The 20711-nt window shown below is 43.2% G+C and overlaps 1 protein-coding gene across 4 annotated transcripts in view; it reads right to left on the reverse strand.

Annotated features, from left to right (window-relative positions):
* The window catches only part of TET1 (tet methylcytosine dioxygenase 1), an 84952-nt gene that overhangs the window by 43323 nt on the left and 20918 nt on the right, over nt 1-20711 (reverse strand). For 3 of the 4 annotated variants that reach the window (XM_068688868.1, XM_068688867.1, XM_068688870.1), the window contains 2 exons: nt 16181-16231; nt 1159-3679 (listed from right to left, as the gene is read on the reverse strand). In XM_068688868.1, the coding sequence (XP_068544969.1) occupies nt 1159-3679; nt 16181-16231 (2572 nt within the window). The remainder of the gene's footprint in view (nt 1-1158; nt 3680-16180; nt 16232-20711) is intronic. The other variant, XM_068688869.1, reaches the window with a different exon arrangement.

A 20711-nucleotide genomic window follows, 5' to 3' on the forward strand; every position in this document is an offset into this window, starting at 1 on the left:
CAAATTTTATTTACACTGCTATAAGCTTAGAAATGGTTTACAGAAACATCTTCCAAATTAAATACGTAAAATCTGCCTCTGAAGTGCAATGAATGACTATGACAGATTTTTCTCCTCAGAGAAATTATTTTATACTTGCTTTCTCCTATTAACCTTCCAGTAGATTTTTTTTTCTTAATACTATAGAGAAATCGTAATTATATTTTACATTCTCAGCAGTTTTCCATTGCAGCACCTGGCACGCATTGACTAAGTTAAGTTTCCCAACGCCCTTGTGAGTAGGAAAACATTATTAACTCACATTAGACAACGGAGAAGTGAGACCAAAAAGCATCAACTGAGTCATATACTACAGATCTGAACACATAATCCAGGCCACTTCACCAGCAGTTTGTTGATTCAGAACATTTAAGCAAAGATGAAAAAAGTCTGTCTGTGTACAACCTGAAGTCTCTGAGGTGATTTTTTTTCCCCTCCCCATCTGGTGCTTTGATAGCCTGAAACACAGCATGTCCAACACCAGCAGTCAAGCCGTATTTGGAAAGTTCTCAGGACCGAGTTTGATCCAACACCCCACACCACAATGCCAGCTACTACATATCCAGCTTTATCGCCTCATCTCCAGCTCACCTCTGATCTCTGAGACAAGAGACGTCAGAAGCCTTTGACAGGACACCTCAAGGCAAACTCTCCTCAGGAGCATCAGTGACAGCAACAAGACTGCCCACAACTATGCCCTGCTGCTTATCTAACAGCTTTCGGGCAACAATGAAAATGTATTGGGAATCTTTTGCCCAGCTCACCTCAACCAGAAACTAGTTCTTGACCATAATAATCATGATCTGATATTCTCGGATAAATTTACATGGCATTCAAGTCAGCAATGAATGACAAAACAAGTGAAACAATTCCTTTCCCCCAACTTGAATTTAAACCCTGCAGAATTTAAACTGGCCAGTTGCAAGGCCAAAAATACCAAATTTTGCTGGGCTTTGCAGGCCTGAGGAGCGCCACGCTAAAGTTATAGAAAGGGAAAAAATAATTTTCTCTGATTCCCTAATGGCAAAATGCTGATCCTTTGTCAAGGATCAGCATTAAAGGAAGCAACACAAACACACCCGTCCAAAAGGTACTGGCAGAATTAGCCAAAGGACTTACCAACACAGTCACAAGTTGGCAATTCAGATTGTCCTTTTTTTGTAGGCGTATCTATTAGATTTTTCGTAGGAGTATCAAGAAACTTCATAGGTGATTCAAGAAAGCTGCTGAGTGTGTTTTTTGCTGGAGAACACCCTGAGTCCCCTGTGCTCGGAGGGTGGTCAGTACCCAAACTCGTTGACGTCAGAACAGTAACTTCACCTGCACACTCCACGGTCCTGAGAGCTTCCGCAGCACCTGGCACCGGAGCCCCGCTGCAGGGACCAGGCAGCACCTGTGGCTTCACATCCCCCTGTTCAGTGGCACCCTGCAGAACATAGGCTCTGTCTTCGCTGCGCGTTTCGGTAGCTCTCAGGTTAGACTGATTAATGGTCTGAGGCAAAGGATGTGCCTGACTGACATTCACTGCTTGCTGTACCTGAGAATTGCATTTTTCTGTAAACATCTGTACGTTTTCACTTGGTCTGTTCAACACGGATGCTGTTTGCAGCTGTGAAACAGCCAGAGGATTACGGGAGGGCAGATGCCCGTACTGGTTACATGCAACATCATTTTTCAGTGGATCGACGCCTAGTGGGTCACCGGAGCCTGCAGTTTTGAGTTGCTCATTCATCACATCAGAGCCAAACAACCTGTCTTTTTTTTTCTCCTGGGGTACCTCAGGTAAGCACCTATGGAATTTTATCTGTGTTTGTGGGAGAAATAACCGAGGTTTTTCCTGTGATGCTAAAGTATTTTGATTCAGTGCTTTATGTACTTTGGTTCTCGGAGATTTTTTTTCAGATGGAGCTATTCTGGAGTCCTGTGGCATGGTCTGACCAAGCTTGTGCAGTTTTGATGATATCCACATGTCCTGTACCTCACTATGTTGGCATGACAGCAGCTCTAGCTGGTTTTGATTAATTTGCTGATAGCGTGTTTCTTGAGGCTTTTTTTTGTGTCTTGGTTTCCATGGTACAGCATTGCCTTTTTTATTTGATGATTGTTTTTGCTTTAACAGTAAGGAACTATAATTTTGCCTAAAAAACACAGACTCCTTTCGCTGCAACAGATCCTGGTTATGTTTTGGCTGCCTCTCATGTGATATTAGGTTAAGTAGTGACGCCTTTATGTCATTCTTCTGCTCTGGATTTGTCCGGTTTGATTCAATTAACGCTGCGAGTTGAGTTAGTTGTGTAGCTACATCCTCTTCATCCTGGCTGTGAATTCCTCCTTCTTTAACTAAAGAACTTGTTTCCAAGCTCAAATCATTACAGGCTGGCTTTTGGTCTAACTGGCCAAGAGCATCCAAGTTGTTACCTGCGTGTTGGACATTATGTGAAGCATTGCAATACCGTGCAAGGGTGACCGGATCATAGTTCTTGGCAGCGTGTGCTGAAAATGATTTTGCATTACATGTTAAATCAGATAAAGTTTTGGTATCTCTTGAGGATAACTGCAATTTATACATCTCACTAGCCAGATTGACGGGTTTATCGCGCAACTCAGAAATTGAACTTTGGCCATTGTATAACACTGCCTTATTAGGGAGCTGCTTCTGTGAGTGAGCACAGTGAGCCAAGAGCTGTTGTTCATTCTGCAAGTAAGTGTCTTTGATTTCTTTTAATGTAGAAGATGTGAAGGAGGATGAAATATCCCTTTTATAACTGTGGAGCAAGTTGGAAGTTGTTTCTTCTGTACGTTCAGTACTTTGAGTTTTAGGTGGTGAAGTTGTTTCCAAAGGGGCTTCAGATAACTGTGTTAAAGCTTCAATAGCTACAACCTGCTCTACAGTTAAATTTCTGTTTTTAATCAGGGACAAGAAAGTTGGCTGGAGTGAAGAGTTCTCATGCTGTGTCTCTGCGTTAGGTACTTTAAAGCCATCCTTCTGTACATACGCTCCCTCTTCAAGCAGCAGAGGACAGCACGAGCTTTCTCGCAGATCCAAAATGGAACCAGTGGGCAACCCCGATCTGTCAGAGTTCTGGAAGACACCACAAGCGCAGTTTTCCTCTTTCATGAAAAGGTTTCCGTGTTTGTCTGGGTGAACACAGCTAACGCCCGTCGCCAGAGTGTTTACTATGTTATTCAGACTGGTAGCCTTGGTCCATGGGGCATGGGAGTTGCTTGTCAAATCTGTCCTTTCCTCTACAGATGCTTTTTTCAGTGAAGCAACTGCTTCTGGTGGTGAATAATGTAAAGTTTTTATGCCATTTTTGATGGTCTGTGCAAACGACTTTTTTGGCTCAGCTAACTGACTGGGAGAGACTGCTCTTTCACTTCCTTCAGCATTTTTCAAGTGTTCATGGCCTGTCACAGTTCCGTGGATATCTCCATTGACGTGGACACCAAAGGATGGCTTCTCGTTATGTGCCCACTTCTCTGCTTCTAAGCCTGTCATTCTTTCTTTCTCCTTAGACTGTACATTTTCAAAGGGTTGCGTTTGGTTTGTTTTCACCCTGTATTTTTCACCATGACCACATATACTGCATTCCATGAGTTCTGGTCTGCGGCCATTTACTGGTTTGTTTTCTAAATTTGCCTATGAAATAATAATAAAAAATTTGTTGTAACAGCTGCTCAAAAACATTAAAAACAAGCATAAGATTTACAACAATTAAAGCCTACTTTGACAGATATGAAGAGTATCTTAAATCCAGGCACAGATGTTGGGGGGAAAAAAAAGTCTTAAAGAAAACCTGCAGCCTAAAAACCTTATTCACATTTACAGCAAGGATTGCCTGACCTCAAGTTGGGAGGTATGCAGAGAATCACAGAACAGCTCGGGATGGAAGGGACCTTAAAGATAAAGAAGTTTTAATCCCCCTGCCATAGGCAGGGACACCTCCCTCCAAATCAGGCTGGCAGAAACAAAACATGTGCATTTGGTAGTGTTGGCAAACTAAAGAAATGAATTTACACATAAAGGACTTCACTATTTAGACTAAAATCTAAGGATTCTTTTTTTTTTTTTTTAACTGAATTTGCATAAGCAGATGAAAGTCTCCTTTGAATTCAAAGCAGGACTGAAATCTAATGGCTTGTGCCTCAGAAAGTTTATAATTATGCTCTTTCTAATTATGCTTTCACAGCTACACCACTAAACTGATGCACACCACCTGGCTGGATGTGTGTAAGAATGGCTGATTTTCGGGTTAGCTGCACCAACTCCTTCAGAAACAACAAAAGCTGAAATGAAAAGGGTAACAAGCCAACTACTCTGTCAGCTCATCTGAAAGTTACCATGCAAACATTTGGTTGGCTTGTATGTTTAGATGGTAACTTCCACTTTTTTGAACAGTCCCTCTTGTAATTGAGCACTAGCACTCTTGTAGTAAATTCTTAATATTTAGTTTGTTGCAGCCACATAATATCTGTGAAGATGAAGACTGTATCAATGTCAGAATCAAGACAGAGTCAGAATACCCTGTCCTGCAGAGGATACTCATATAGGCTTCGTTTAAGACAGTACCATGGCTACGAGGTAAGGAGTTATGCAGTTAAAAAAAAATAATTAAGGCAAGAACTCAGGCAGAGACAGCAATAAAGACTGAAATCCAAGTTTTATTACCTTAATTAAATTTTATTTCTATTTATATTCCATTTTCTTTTAAAAAAATAAATTTGAAGTCACAATGGACATTACTGGTGCTTAATCTTATTGTAGTACCTAAGACTTATTTAAATATTCTGTAGCTTTAAGCCCTACTTAGCACAAAAAACAGAACTGCTTTTCAGAGTAGACAGAAGCAATGCATCTGGTTCATTAACCATACACAGAAAATCTTAGCAGTTTGCTGAAAATAGCACCCAAATTAAAATATTTAGTTAAATCTAACATGTTTTAGTAGCCACAGCCAAAATGCATGGAGTTCTCTGAGAAATGAAGTAAAAATGGAAAATAGATCTATGATTAATCATAACCATCAAGGCAATATTGCCAGCAACCCCCAGGCAAAACGAGGCATGTGGACCTAACTCCATCTGGAACCCAGTAGTCAGCTTAAAACTGACTTTTAATTGATGAAAAATCTAACAGAGAATTCATAGCATGCCTTAATATTACCTGAGGCATCAAACTCTCCTGGAAATGCTATGTGAAAATATATCCAGCACCTACATATCTAAGCCAAACCTATAGAAATCTCACTAAGAAATAAAGATACCATTTTAAATGTTTTTTTGTTTTTTTTTTAATTATTATTATTTTATTATTACACACAGGTACTGACTAAGGCAGTGAACCTCAACTCCTCTGGATCCTGGAGGTTTTCCATCAATGACCCAAAGACCTGGGGGGATCACGAAGTAATTTCTAAGGGTTCCACAGAAGTGGGTAACACAGAAGTGGATAACAATGGCTGGGTTTTCTTCAACAGAAGTATACTCAAGATCTCTATCAGTCCAAGGATCTTGACTACATAAAATTGCTATTTGAAGTTATTTAATTCAGTGATTAGAAAGCTGAGGAAACAGAAACAAATGGATTAAAATCGTCTCCCAGCATTTGTAGGTTCTCAACACAACCATGCTTTCATATTCCCTTCATTTATACAGGGTGTCACTCTTTCATATTCCTTTCATTTATAAAGGGTGTCACTCTCTACATTAAAAATAAAAGAGAAATAAATTAACTCTAAGTCTGGAAATTTGCGAGCAATGAGAGACAGAGGGAAAGAGGAAGGTTCAACCATGATCATCAGAGACGAGAGGATCTGACAGAGTCCACTGACAATGCTCAAAGCACAAACACACCATCATATTTCTCTCTCAAATATGCTGCTCCTCACTGAAGTACTTTTATCTGATCAAAAAGCACCACTGTGCTCAAAAATACCCAACATATTCCCCCGTAGAAGAATATAGGTGCAGTGTTGTGTCTACATAAAACTCCAATGATCTCAGCAGCAAAGTGGAATTATTAATAAAATTATTCCCCATACATCATAACTTCCACTAACATTACTGGAAGCTGCCTACATGCAATGAGGAAAAAAAATAAGAACCAGATGAATCATATCACTTGCATTATTTGTTTCATGTTTTTTTCCATACAAAGAATAGAAATTATCCTAAAATCTTAATTTGATTTTTTTTAAAAAAAGAATCTTCTTTTTGAGTAATACATTGCCTTTTCTCTTTTGTTACTGTATTGCAATGGATCCTGAAAAAAATACCTTTTTACTCCTTTTACCAGACTTTTCAGTGGCCTTTTCCATTTAATAGGTAAAGCTACTGTTTCCCAGCATAAAAAGAAGCACGGACATAGTAGCAGGGGCAGAGCTCATTTGATTCTTCTCCATCTAAGCCTGGCAGACCAAAAGCAATAGCTCAGCAAAGCCTTTGCAGTGGAACGACCTAGGAGCAATCTATCTTCCAGGCCTGAATCAAAGCACTCCAAACTACAGGCAAGGATACCACACTTCCAAGCAACAGTCTTAAAATTCATGGAAGCTGAGCACGAAAGACCAATCTGATTGATTTCTAAAGCTTTTACACAAGTGTAATGAAAAGTGGTAGAATAAACTGGATCAATAAAAGTAATTTCCTCTCTTCTTCATTAAGGGGAGCACAGCCCTAGCTGGGGGACATAAAACCCTAACAAATCTCATGCTTAGACCCGACAATAGTTAGTACTATTACAAGAGGAGCCGTAGGAGTATGGTCTCATGTAGCCATTACTAAATTGCTTCAACTCAAACCAGACATCCTATCTTTTTTGTATTTTTTTAATTATATACACACAGAAAATTCACTTCATGAGGCAATGCTTCCAAGCACACATGAAAAGCCAGTCGCAGTGAATCAACCCCCAAGAGTCAAAAGGCTGTGTGTAATATCGACTTTTCTTTCAACACAAGATGCCTCCAAAGTAACGCAAAGGTTTCACCAATTCACAATCAAAATACAATGCCAAGGTGACCCTGAAGACTTTGCCACATTTCCTGTACAATGCCGACCACAGCACAGGTTTACACTTTGTTTCGTGCCTCTAAGGGTGGTAACAACCCATTTTGTACCGAAGGACACAACCAGAAGCAATTATAGCCGTGAGCCAGTAACAACAGACGATGCCCAGATCAGCAACTGATAAAGTGGCTCTCAAGATCCCAAGAGATGAAAATCCAGCTGTACCTGCTTGCTTATGCCAAAGCCAGGATGACCTGAGCAGCAGTTCTTCCAGGCTCACAATGTTCAATGTGGCAAAAGGGTGGGTGAGCAAGGAGCACCTGCACCTCTTCTCCATGGCAGTGCTGTGGATCAGGCCAGACCCTGCTACAGCCCCGCGTGCCCCCCAGGGTGGCACAGAGCTGCTAAGCTCAGAGCTCAAGTGCCTTTAGAGGAATTTCCTTCCAGAAAAATGGTCAGGGGCGAAAAACAAACAAACAAACAAAAAAAACAAGAGACAAACAAACTTGATCTAAAAGAGGTTGGCCATATCCCTTTGTCTCCCACACTTTAGGTATTTATAAACATTGCTAAGATCATCCTCCCTCAGTCTTCTTTTCTAAAGGCTCAACAGACCCAGGTCTCTCATCCTTTCCTCATCGGGAGATGCTCCACGCCCCATACCACCTTTGTGGCCCTCTACTGGACTCTTTCCAGTAGACCCCTGTCTTTTTGTACCGGGGAGCCCAGAACAGGACATAGTACTCCAGGAGAGGCCTGACCAGGGCACAGTAGAGGGAGAAGATCACCTCCCTTGACCTGCTGGCCACACTCCTTTTAACGCACCCCAGGATCCCATTCCCTTAACACAGGTACCCAAAAGTGGCTCTGTTACAGAAAGAAAGAAAAACTGTAACGCTACCTTTTCTGCTACAGAAGCCAATATAAGCTAGGGTCTTGTTTGATTTGTTTGTTTTACTGATGTTTTGATTTATTCAATCATTTATCTTCAACATTGAAATGGAACACTCAAAGAGACACTGACAGCTCTGGAAAATATAGCACTCAATTAACCCACAGGAGAAAAATGATATGATCAGCAGCAACATGTATTCCCTAATATAACCTTCCCCTAATGTGCTTTAACTCAAACGGAGAGATGAAAGAAACTCCGTCTTTGAATTTATCCATCCTACCTAATGTCTCCTGTGTCTACTCATTTATGAAGCCATCACCATAACATTAACAAAGTCCTGCCTGGCCCGTAACTGTAAATGGGGAATCATCACAGAGTACTCATAATGGGGCCTTTAGGGAACAGATCACAGCCACGTATAACATTCTTAGCAATGACCCGTAAGAAAAGTGAATTTAATACTGATAGAAAAATAGCAAAAAATGAAAAAAATCAGACATGATGTTTCCTAAATTGACGGGCAAGGTGGCTGCAAGCAAACCTTTCACTGCAGATACTGGTGAAGCTGTGTATCTGACAACGAAGACATCAGACCGTAATTTACAAAATGCAGGTTTTAGCTTAGAAAGCATTGACCTTAGGAAGGCCATGATCAAGGTCAGCAACCAACTGCATTGTAACTATAGAAACTTCTGTTGCAACTTCATGGCCAGAACGGTTAGTGTGGTTCTCCAGTGCATAAACAGTGGAATTAGGAAGACAGATTATTTTATACCCGGTGTTTGGCACTTTTACACCTGCTAGTGGAACAGAGCGTCCAACCCTGGCATCCCCAATTCAAGCAAAACATTTATATGCTGGACGGGGCTTGGAGGACCATGCAAATGACAAAGGATTGAAGTATCTTGAAGTGAAAGCTGGGAGTCCACTTTCTACGAGTTAGCAAAGAAAAAGAAAACTGAAAGGCCACCAACTATTGCTAAGTCTATGTGGAAAAGAAAGCCAACAACAGAAGGCTCCTTGTTCTAGCAGACAAAAGTATAACAAGACTCAATGACTTTAAGTGAAGGACAGAGAAGTCTGGGCTGCAATTATGGTGCACGTTTTTGCAGAGGGACAGAGAGAGTAAAGAATCTTTTAGGCACCTTGTTACGTGTTTCATTGCCCTTTTCATCCATGGGAATTCTCAAATTGAAGTTCCTCGAGGTATTTTTAAAACATGATGCTTTAATCCAAATAAATTTATTCAGTCATACAAGCTCTCAGAAAGGTTGCTCAGATCAGAGCAAATGATCACAAAGACCTTGCCCGGCTTTGCCGTAAGCAAACCAAACTAACACAACTTCATGATTTTCACTCAGTACAGATCTTTCACTAAGGATCTGAACAGATAACGTTCCAGTTCCTGTAACCTAACCAGGAACACATTCAGCTCCTTATTTAGGGCTCAGTTTAAGTGCCTAACCACCCGTTGTGCAACCAATTGTATTCACAAGTTGCTACCCACTGGTACAGCAGCTCTCAGACCAGATCTGGTAAGGACACAAGCAGCAAGTTAACAACGCTACGGAGCCCTGCTGCTGTCCCTCACTCTGAAATTCAGCCACAGGTCCCAAATAGAGCAACAAGTCATGCACTGAGCTGTTGTTTTCAAATTCAAACATCTGTATTGTAGGAATATTCCAGCCTGGTTTTGAAGCTGATGAGAGGCCATAAGACTAGAAAGAATATCTAATCTAACACTCGTTACCAATGTAACAGCCACTAACAGGTAAGCCAGAGGACGAGCTAAAGACAATTCAGATAGAAGAACTAGAAATAGTCATGCTGATCAGCCAGGCCACCCAACTAAAATCCATGATTCAGGAGTCTGCATCTATGCCTTGTTTATTCCCATAAGGAAAAAAGCTGGAAGTGGCAAACAACGTTTCTCTTATAGCAGCTAGCATGCTCACAAATTTAAATAAAGCTAACAACATAATTTACACACACAACTTCCACTTTCTGCTTAGAGGAGTACCAGGCTCACTCACACACTGCAGTAACAGCATCACTCTGGAGCAGCACTGCAACAACAATGGTGTTTGAGTCACAGAATTCAGGCAGAGATCAGCTGCTACAAAAATAGAAGCTTTACGTTTTTAAATACTTGGAAACGTTTCCTCTTATTCACAAGTTCAATAAAAGCTTACTTTACAAAAATGGAACAGAGCCATATTTTACTAAAGAGCACCAATTAAATAATACAACATGGACAACACCAACAAAACACTGGCAAAGGAATTCCCAACTGAGTGTCAAGGCACAAACCACTCAATTTTAAGTGAGGCTTGGAAAATTCGTATTAAAGGTTTAATGTTAAAGTTGTTAGGACAAGATGACAGCCAAACACGTTCTATACAATAATTTTACAGGCGTTAATGAGAAGTGATGACTGCTAGGTCATTAATGCAATTCTGTTTTTTTTTTCTTGATATTGGTTAAGTCTCATATATTTGACATAAAAAAAAAAAATGCCATTGTTGGAATGCATGGATTCTTATAATTACAAATTTATTATAGTAGGAATTAAAGCCTTTGGTCCCTACAAAGGAAAGGCTCTTAGACTAATGCCCATGGAAAAGCCTGCTGCAGTGGTGTCTGCAAGATTTTTTTTTTTTTTTTGCATTTGTATTGCCATATATAAAAACTTTGCATAACATCATAGAGATGAAGCACACAAGTGAAAATCTGGTCCCACTCAAGTGTGCTGAGGACTTCTCACTGGGTTTCCTCCCACAGCAGTTACTGAAAGCAATAAACAAACTTGCTTAGCAATATGGTATAGGATTCTAAACAAGTAGCACCCGTTTTCACAGCATTTTCTATATACTATTATTATCTACAAATGTATGAGCATCAGATAGCAAACACTGACAACTGATTATTGCAGTCTGCAAAACCATCTCAAACATTTCAGTGCCTAGATTACATGCGGCAAGTACAAGTGTTCAGTAAAGCTCTTAATTCAGTAATAAACGCAAACATTATCAAGAAAACATACCTAGAATATGAACGTGTTTATTTTGTAATGCTAAAACTTCATTAGAAATATCTAAACTTAAGAACAAACCTGTGCATTTGACCTTCATTCATACATGGACGTGTTTTCCTTCCTTCCCACAAATTATGTTACTTCACTGATTATTTTATAAGGTTTTTGATCACAGACATTTGCTACCTTTTCAAGAAGCTCTTCTCTCCTCTAAATTCAACACGGTGGAATGCCCAGCACTGCACTAAAACACAGTGACAAGCAATACCTACAGTATTAGAGATTCAAAGCATGTGCAACTCCACCCCCTCAAAAACCACCGTAACTGCTAGGATGATTGAGCCTGGCCCTGCTTCATCCTGCCTGTGTCTCCAGCACTCCCTGAGCAAGAAGAGGAGCAGCACAATCCTCACAACTGCTCCACCACAGCAGCAGTAGTTAAAACAGAAAGCCCTGGTCCTCCCTCCTTGCCCTTTTCTCAAAAGCGTCCCTTTCTTCCCTGACATCCTGCAGGTTCAGCTGGGTTCTGGGGGCAAGGAGGAGGAGGCTGGCGCTGCTGGGCAATTAGCACAGGGCTCCTCAGAAGGAGGCAGGTGGGAGAGGAAGGGGCACTACAGCAGAGGAGCTCTATGGGTGCAAGGGAAGAGCAGCACCTCCGCGCCCTACTGAGCACCATCAGCACCACAGGAAAAAGTCCACAAGGGACGGGCTTCAACACCCCCCTGAAACTGGCTGAATAAAGTTAAGAGTTATAAAATTACTGGAGTGAAATCTGCAATTTACAAAGGCCTTCTTTGTTAAGACTTCATTCAAAAAACCCATCTACATACAGGTGAAATTTAATGGCAGCGTACAAAGGAAACACAGTTACTCATGTGGAAGTGCTGGAAAGGCTGCACACAGGGAAGTCCGGTACGGAATTCCAGCCTTACAGAATTACCATGCCTGCTTACTTCAAGTGAGGTGCAAGAGGCTGACAAGAGAAAAAAAAAAATCCAATTTGGACACACATTCAGTTCCAAAAAAGTCCTTAATAAAAAGGAACACTTTTGAAGCAAATGCTTTGAATTTTGAATTAAGTTAACTGCAAAGTTACTCCTTCGTTATTTTAAAAATAAGAGTTGGATAATTTGTGTAAGCCATTCCTACGCCAAAAGTAAATGCTCCCTATCAAAAAGAGGAGCAAAAAGGCATGGAAGTAGGCAGACACTTCCAACCAGTACTCAAAACAATTTTAATTGGTATTTTCTAAATGAGTATGTTCCAAGGTAAAAATGTCCCTTTAAAAAACACAAAGCACAAGACCAGTGCTTTCTGGACAGTGTCCTTTCCAACTCCTATTACACCATTCTGCCTTCTTCCTCTGTGAAATTCCACAGCACTGCAATTCCATCCATTGACTTCTTGATATCTTCTTTTAAAAATGAAGAAAATAAAGTTGAATTACTTCCAGCTACATTCTGGCAGACATTTTGCATCAAAACCCATATACTTTTAAGTTAGAATAGGTGTTCAAAAATCAGTTAAATTCATGCTCGCTTGAAGCATTATCCTGCACATTGCTAGTTGCTTCTAACTCTTGTTAACACACACAAGGTTAAAAGAGTGTATTTTTAATTTTAGCAGCGAAGCAAACCACATTTTGAAAAGGACTAATAACAGCAGATCTGCTATACTGACTATTTCTGCAAACTCTTTTTGTTAAGAAACACCATGCTTTCTACACATGGTGGAGAAATATTAACAGAGTGCTCAAGTCTGTATTTGTAGCTTTGATGGAAATGAGACTCCCACTAGTTCCCAATACAACGTTTAGAAATAAATCAAGTTCTAGATACTGAGTCATCTCTGGCTTCTGGCTTGGATTAAACCGAACTGATTTTAGAGCTTAGCAGACATCTTTCACACTTCTCTGGTGCACGGATTACCACGAGAGTGTTTGTGCATAAACATGCAAACAGAATTGGTCAGAGAACAAAGAATGTGCATGCAGTTATAATGCTCACTTAGCACTGCATATATTATTGGGGATCTGTCTCTCCAGTTGCTCTTTTTTTTTTTAATTTTATGTAAAAAAAAAAAACCAACTCCATGAATGCAGCAAACATCTGCAGCCATCCAAAAAGCGGCTTTGGCTCCATGGAACCTAGCAGGAAGACCACGGAGTGCACTTCTTCAGCAGCTGCACCCTGCCTTGTGGAAGGTTTCCTTACTGGTGTCACTGCTCAGCGGGACCTCCCTGACAGCACGATGCCAAGTTCAGCTGTCCCGCTCTTCTGAGCTGTGGTTATAAACTTGTGTGTGGCTGCAAACGTTTCCACACCTTTGAGGGGAGAGGTGCATTGCACTGCACTGCCCAGATTGAGTGAGAACACTGCTAAGTGTCTAAAAGGAGAATGCTACTAACTAAGTGAAGCAGAGCTTACAACATGCCTTTTGAAATGCAGGGAAAATAGTTTTTCAGTATGAATCCCTTTTATCTAGATTTTCCTGCTTAAGTGGGGAATACATACAAGATAATCCGGAAAGAAAGAAAAATAAACAACAACAAGACTATTCCTTCTTTAGTATCTATTTCTATGAACTCACACCAACTCTGTTCAAGGAGCATTCGCTCATTAGAAGAGACGAATATTTCAGATGTTCTTTCAAAATAACTATGGAGAACCAAACCCGGTAGTTATGGCACAGTGGAATTTCCTAAATGACTCTTAAAATAATGAGAAAGAAGCAATAAAACACAAACGTGGAAAATTAAACAATATGAAGTGAGAAATACAATGTAAGTCCCTTTTGTTCATAATGGTTTGTATATGTCCAGCCTGTTTTCAGCAGGAAAGCATTACGTGTTTTCACCCAATACAGAAGACCTCAGTCCTAAAAAGTGTAATTAGGAAGATCAGCAACCCTCTGCATAAATCTATGTGCATGTATAAAAACTTAGGGTGATTGGAGAAATACTAACTCAGACTACTACAAAACAGCCTTTAAGTAAGTTTACAATCCTCTTTGAACCAAAATGCAATGAAAAATTAATAAATCCTGTTAAAACTTTGCACGTCACTGGTCAGCACCATCAATCATTAAAACAAAGGCTGAGGTTGTAACCTAATAGATACAATACCACTTGGCGAGGCAGTCCCACCAGTAAGCCAGGTTAGAGAGTCATATAGCAGAGTGTCATATTTCTAAAACGCCCTTCTGAAGAAGTCTACAAATTATGTAGCTTTTTTTAAGTTCACTGAAGCTGACAGAGATGCAACCTAATTTAAATTGACCAACCTGCCTCTCTAGAAACAAAGCTAAACCTCACCGACCCCAAGGCAACCACTTCCATGTGATGCCTTCAGGGGTACCATGCTTTACTTGGTGCACACAAGTGAGCAAACTCATCAAATACAATTCAGCACCATGAAACAAAGACAAAATACTGGCAAACTGAAAGAACTTTCCCTAAAACCAAAGGGGAAACACCACAGAATCAATTCAGCAAAGGAAAAGCCAAAGCAGAAATAAACACAAGCCCAATGACTAACATATGATACTATGCACACACAAAAACAGACAAGCCTTTTTCCATTTAAGAGCCAAGAAAAAACTGTTCGGAAGGCTTTTTGGAAAAGAGAGGAATGACAGCATCATATTACATAGCAACCTGCCATGCCATCAAATCAGAAACAGTGGTAAAACCAACTCAGGAGAAAAATCTGAAGACCATCTATGACAGAACAGGTGTCATACCACTTACACGTCACAAAAACCGAGTGACCCATTTACAAGAAGTCCTTATTTTGCACACCCTCTACTTGACCACACAAAGAGTACAATGAACAAACGCTCAAGTTTTAACTGCACCTTGCCTTATGCTACAGAAGGTGCAGCAACTAAAATGGGCAATTAAAAGCATATCCACACCTTAATGAAATACGCTAATTTAGTAGATCAATATAATTAATGGAAGAAGAGGAGTACTTGTTAGTGTTTTAGAAGCACACTTGCTTAGCATTACATAGCTAAGCACGCAAGGAGGTGGTTTGCACAACTACACCCACATGAAAACACACACTTGAGATCAGACATTTGCAAGTCAAGTAACTTATTTGCTCTTTACTTAACTTTTAACTTCACCGTGTCTCAAAAAACTACAACTTATTTCACCAAGTTTCTGCAATATGTAACAAAGACAAAGCTGCTAAGGAACTAGAATGATTTCAAATGAGATCACGCTACAGACATTCAGCATTTATCACATCTACCATGTCCCATAACTTCGGAAATTTTTATGTACTGAAACAATGCTAAACTATGTTAAAATCACAATTGGTTGCACTCCATATAAAGAGAAGAGTTCTACAAGTAAGTTTAACAACAGAACATTTTTCTCACTTTATCTTCTTTTTACAGTTGCACCATCCACCCTTCAGCATTTTAGTTTGAAAGAACAGGGTTCAAAACTTAGTTCTATTCAAAATACTCTAAAGATGAACTGAAAAATGCAACATGAATTCGCTACCTGTTACTTCTTAAAATTAAAAAACTGGTCATAAACGTAGCAAAACTGTACATTGGTAAAAAACACAGAACAATATAGCTTGAAAAACAAGTCTTTTGTTATCATAAAAGATAGCCATCTTAAAAATCTTGATCTTAAAAATCTTGATGAAACGTTACCACATGAAACTGAAGGCTTTTGTAAGTTTATAGAATTTTCGGTTTCACTTGAGGCGTTCTAAAGTTTAAAGAAAAAAGGGAATCAAAACTACTGCAATTGAGGTATGAAATTTCCAGTTTCCTTAATTTGGTTTATATTAGACCAATGACTTCTCACGTTAAATTTCAGGTGCTGTAAAAGCCGTATATTGCAAAACCCAGCATACACTCAATGGCTATCTTTGGAAGGAGGCGAAGTAGAAGAAGAGAAAATTAAAGTGAACGTTGGATACAATGGGAAGCAAACTTTGTAGTCTGCAGCGTCCTGCAGGGAGACTCAGCTCTGTATACAGCATGCTGGAAAGCGGAGGGGGGGAGAGAGGAGAGAGGGAGGAAAAAAAAAAAAAGAAAATGTTCTGGGCTTCAAAATTAGCTAATCTGCTGAAGAGCTGGAAAGCGCTGCTGCCCGGGTTAACCCTTCGGCCTCCTGCTCGGCGTGACAAGGAAAGGCTGCTTAAACCGAGGGGAGAAACGGTAAAGCGATCGTCGGTTACCTTAAAAACTCTTTGCTTCCTCCTCTGAGGCCTTTTGTTTTCAGTTAGCACCTAAAAAAACACCAAATCGCACAGTAAGTTGCGGTCACAAAGGCAGCCGGCTCCGCTCTGCCTCCCGAAGTGCACCATGGCGCCAGTACCCCGCACGCCCGCCCCGCGGCACCCCGGAGGGCCGCCGGCGGCTCGACGCGGCCCCGCCGCGGGCCGAGGGGAGAGGCCCCGCCGCCCCCTGGAGCCGGCCTGGCCGCCGCCGCCCCGCATTCCTCACAGCGGCGCCCCCCCGGCGGCCATCTTGCTTCCTGCCGCAGCGCCGCCCTCCCCTCCGGCCGCCGGCGCGGGAGCGAGCGCGGCCCCGTGCGCGCGCCTCCCCCCCCCCCTTTCTCCTTTCTCCCCCCCCCTCCCGCTCCCGCCGCGCGCGCCCGGCGCAGCCAATGGGGAGGCGGCGGCCGCCCCGCAGCGCCCCCCCCCGGCGCTGCCCGAACAAAGGGGCTCCTGTGCCGGGGCCGCGGCGGCCGCCCGCAAGACGCGGCCCGGAGCCGCCGGGGGGACGCGGAGCCGGAGTCCGGGGGGGGGACATGGAAGGGGGGGGGAGCGCGGCGCCCACCCGCGCGGCCTCGTGGCTCGGCGAGGTCAGGCGAGGACACGGCCCGCGGGCACCCGCACGCGCGCGCGCGCACGAGGGAGGGAAGGAGGGAGGGGGGAGCCCACGCGGGGCGGGAGCGCGCGTGGGCAGGGAAATGGCAGCGGCTGAGGGCGGGCGGGACAAAGGGGCGCAGGCAGGCGGCCCCCCCCCCGCACACAGCCCCCAGCAGGACCCGAGGCCGGGGACCCGGGGAGCGGCCGGGCCGGCGGCGCGTTCCCTCGGAAGCCCAGCGAGAGGGGCTGGCTGGCAGCCTGCCCGCCGCCTCTAATTGCAGCAGCCTTCTGAAACGCGCCTGGGGTTTCGGCAGCACGTCGGCAAGCCGCAAGCAAGCGGGCCGCATTGTTGGGCACTATTTCCCCGCTCCTCGGATTACAGCTGGTAAATGAGACGTCCGGAGACACCTCGGGAAGGGCAGCGAGCTCCCGCTCACCGCTCTCCCCTCGCCTCCAGACCCCACAGAGCCCCCGCCTCTAACACCCACACCAAAACAACACACGCAGCACGGCCCCCTCCAGCCCTAGGACAGACAGCAGCCTTTGGAGACACTGTCACATCTGCAGAGCCTGCCCCTGCAAAGCCCTTTTCCCCAGAGAACCTAAATCTAAGGCAGGGATCACCACCTCGCCGCCCCACACGCAGCTCTGGAGACCCCCGGGCCCTGCCCCGCAACACACCAGACAACCTGGCTGTGTGCCATGAGCTGCCAGCAGCCCCACGGGCTGCTTCCCAAAGTGAGGTGGGCTTTAGGAGCCACCGTCTGAGAAACAGCCTTCAGCAACTCCTGTGTCAGCCCTGAAAGCTGCAGTCTCAGAAAAAGAGGAGAAAATGCCCGAGTATCCCACCGCCGGGCAGCTGGGCTTGTCCAAATGCTCTTTTCTCTGGGGAATGTTCCTGCAATATTCTGCTGTCCCTTTCTGGATGCGCAACACCAAGCCTTTTTCCCCTGCCTTTCAAAGCTTGCTCACACCTTTTCCATATCTGGCTGCTCCTTCAGGAACCAGTCAAGGTTTAGGATTTCTTCTTCGCCAGCTCCCAGGCAAGGCACCTCAGCGCAGGTCCCTGCCGAGCAGCACTACCTGTAGCGGCAGTGCCGCGCGGGGGCTGCGAGCGGAGCCCGCAATGCTTTCTCCAGACCTTCTCCTTGTGGCAGCCCTGCAAAACCCATTACCTTCAGCGAGGTAACATACCACGGTGGGTTTATGGGGATGTTATTTTTAAGGGATATTTTTCAAGTCCAATATAGTTTTCAAATCTTTATCTGGATGATGTGTGAATTAATGAAAATAACAGTAACATAACCAATACCAGCTCCAAACATGCAACCGATACTCTCCCGGGGTTGAATGCTTGCGCGCGCACAGCCGTGTGTTGGACTGTGCACTTCAAACTACATTCACGGATCCTACAAGCCAGGTCTGACTCGTCTATCCATAAACCCACACAAGATCTTAAGAAAAAAAAAAAACAAAACAGCATTTTGTGGGTTTGCGTTTGTTTGTTTTTTAAATACCACGCACGGACTTCCAAGCCTTGCACCAGCTCTCCTAGAGCCACCTAACACCGAGCTGTCATTGACTTCCCTCACTTTGGCACTGGTGAGTCAAAGTGCAAAGAAACGATTCCCTTTAAGGCAAAACATCGCTGTTTAAACTGTGATTGTGCAGAGAACATCCATCCCTCCACCCTCCTCCCAGTGAATCACCTCCAAAAAATGCTTACATTCCACCACCAGGACAGGCAGAGCCGTGCAGCTCCTCAAACTAGGAATGAACGCACTGAAGCCAGCCTAATTTCTCTTAATTACGTTCACTTTCTATACCATGGACAGAGACCTACAGCTGTTTTTCTCCAGCTGCCCTCTACTCGAAACACATCGCTGGCATGGAAGTCCCCACTGCTGCGGTCCCACCCCTATCACAGTTTGGGAAAACACAGTGGGATTCCCTTCCGGAGTGGGAGAATCTTATCTAAAGGACAGCTGCTAACGGAGGAATGGGAAATGTTATCTCTGATACCTCCCCCTGTATCTCAACATCTTTAAAGAGCTCTTGGAACATATGTACGCCGTGGAAATGCTTTTCTCAGAGCACAGTTTCTAGAGAACACAAGAGACCAAACTTGCATCTAGGAATATCCGAAAAGGCACCAGGTTTCATTCAAATACCATTTTATGAGAAAATACCCGACATGTTCTTAAATGCCAGGAATACTTCATTTCCTCCACACAGTACTCAAACTTCATACAAAATTTAACGAGAAATGAAGGAGGCCTCTGGTGCAGCTCTAAATGTATTGCACAAAACACAACCCGTTTAATAAAAATAAAAGCACACGAGCAATAAGCTGCCAAAGAAAGGCATATAAACAAGGAATTCCTCAAAGAAAGCAAAAGGAACGTCGAAAGAGGAAAGGGTGAAGGGGCAAGGCTAATCTGCAAGGAGAAGGTCAGGCTGAGCAACAAGAAAAGATGTATGTTTAGCCTGGAAAACAAAGGTTGACAGAAAAACTGGAGTGCTTCCTTTCACCGACCCTGCCAACCCCCTTTTTAAAACACGTCTTTCAAACTGTTTCCTACCTCATCTCCACCAGTGCTCTTCCATGAGCTCCTTCAGTCCCCCTGGCTAAAGAATGAATACAGAAGGACATCATGGTGCTACCCTCTTGCTGTAACAAGTCAGGACCAGCCTCTGTCACCTTTATTGCTTTCTTATAGATCTTAAAGTCACGTTTTAATTGCCCCTTGCCATTTATTAAAAAAGGTATTTGGAAACAGTTGAGACACAAAAGGATTTTGACTCAACTGTAAGCCAAGCTGTTTAAACCTACTTCCCTAAACATTTTAATTTAAAGTACACTTCCCTCGAAGGAGAGCATGCCATACCCTCACTGCTATGGGACTTGTCTTTCTCCTTGCCTGCTGTGAAGACAGAGCAGCCGTGTCTGCGAAACCTGGCAAGCACAGGACGGAGCAGTGAAAACAGGAGGTCTCCTGAGATCTCCGCAGCAGCCAGGAATTTCTACCTGCTGCAAGAACTCGCTGCTTTAATGAAGCTGCTGTCGAGAAAGGTTTTGCAGGTGCATTCCCCCCAGTGTGAACTGCTCAGCTCAGAGTGCACACTGCTGCAGAGACTTGAACCTGAGTTTCCCACATCCCAAGGCAAATGTCCCAGTGATTTAACTACTGGGATGGCATCTCCCCCTCCGCAGCTCAGCCACTATCCAGGCAGACCAACTCCCAGAAGCACAGAGGCTGGCTCTGCAGCACTGAGGTCAGGGAATTCAGTTGGGATGTGGGAAATCGATGTTCAACTCCCTACTTACCTGAATTAAAGCCTGATCTTGAACTGAAATCTCTCAGCAGGTCAGTGCTGTTATCACAGGGGCATACAGACTGTCTTTTCCCCTCCTCTTTGTTCCAAAAGTAATGACCTGGGTTATAAAAGGCTGATGGATCAGAAAAATGAGTAAGAAACACAGGAAAAAAAAGTATTTGCGGGGGATATGGTACGAGAGACAAAGGGAGAGTGGCAGGAGAAATGAAATGAAAGAAACAGAAGAATAGACATTAGAAAGGCAGAGAGATGTGAAAGGGGAAAATGCAGCTACAAATTGCTCCTGAAGATTATCAATTTATTTCTACCAGTTGAGTCATTACAAGCAAATTATCCTAACTCCAACTGAAGAGCACACACAGCCTTCCTTCTTTTACCTGTTAACCTTAGCTATTTTGAAACACAGACCCTTTTCCTAATAATTTACAGTCTCCTAAGACTACCCTCATTTCCTCCCTCCCCTCTAGAACACAGAGTTAAACCATGCTCACTGCTGATTTTATGCATTTATGCAGGAGGAACAAGAATAACTCTAGCTCACTTTAATCTACCCTTC

The sequence above is a fragment of the Anas acuta genome, chromosome 7 (genome assembly GCF_963932015.1).
Source record: "Anas acuta chromosome 7, bAnaAcu1.1, whole genome shotgun sequence".
In the NCBI taxonomy this organism is placed as follows: Eukaryota; Metazoa; Chordata; class Aves; order Anseriformes; family Anatidae; genus Anas; species Anas acuta.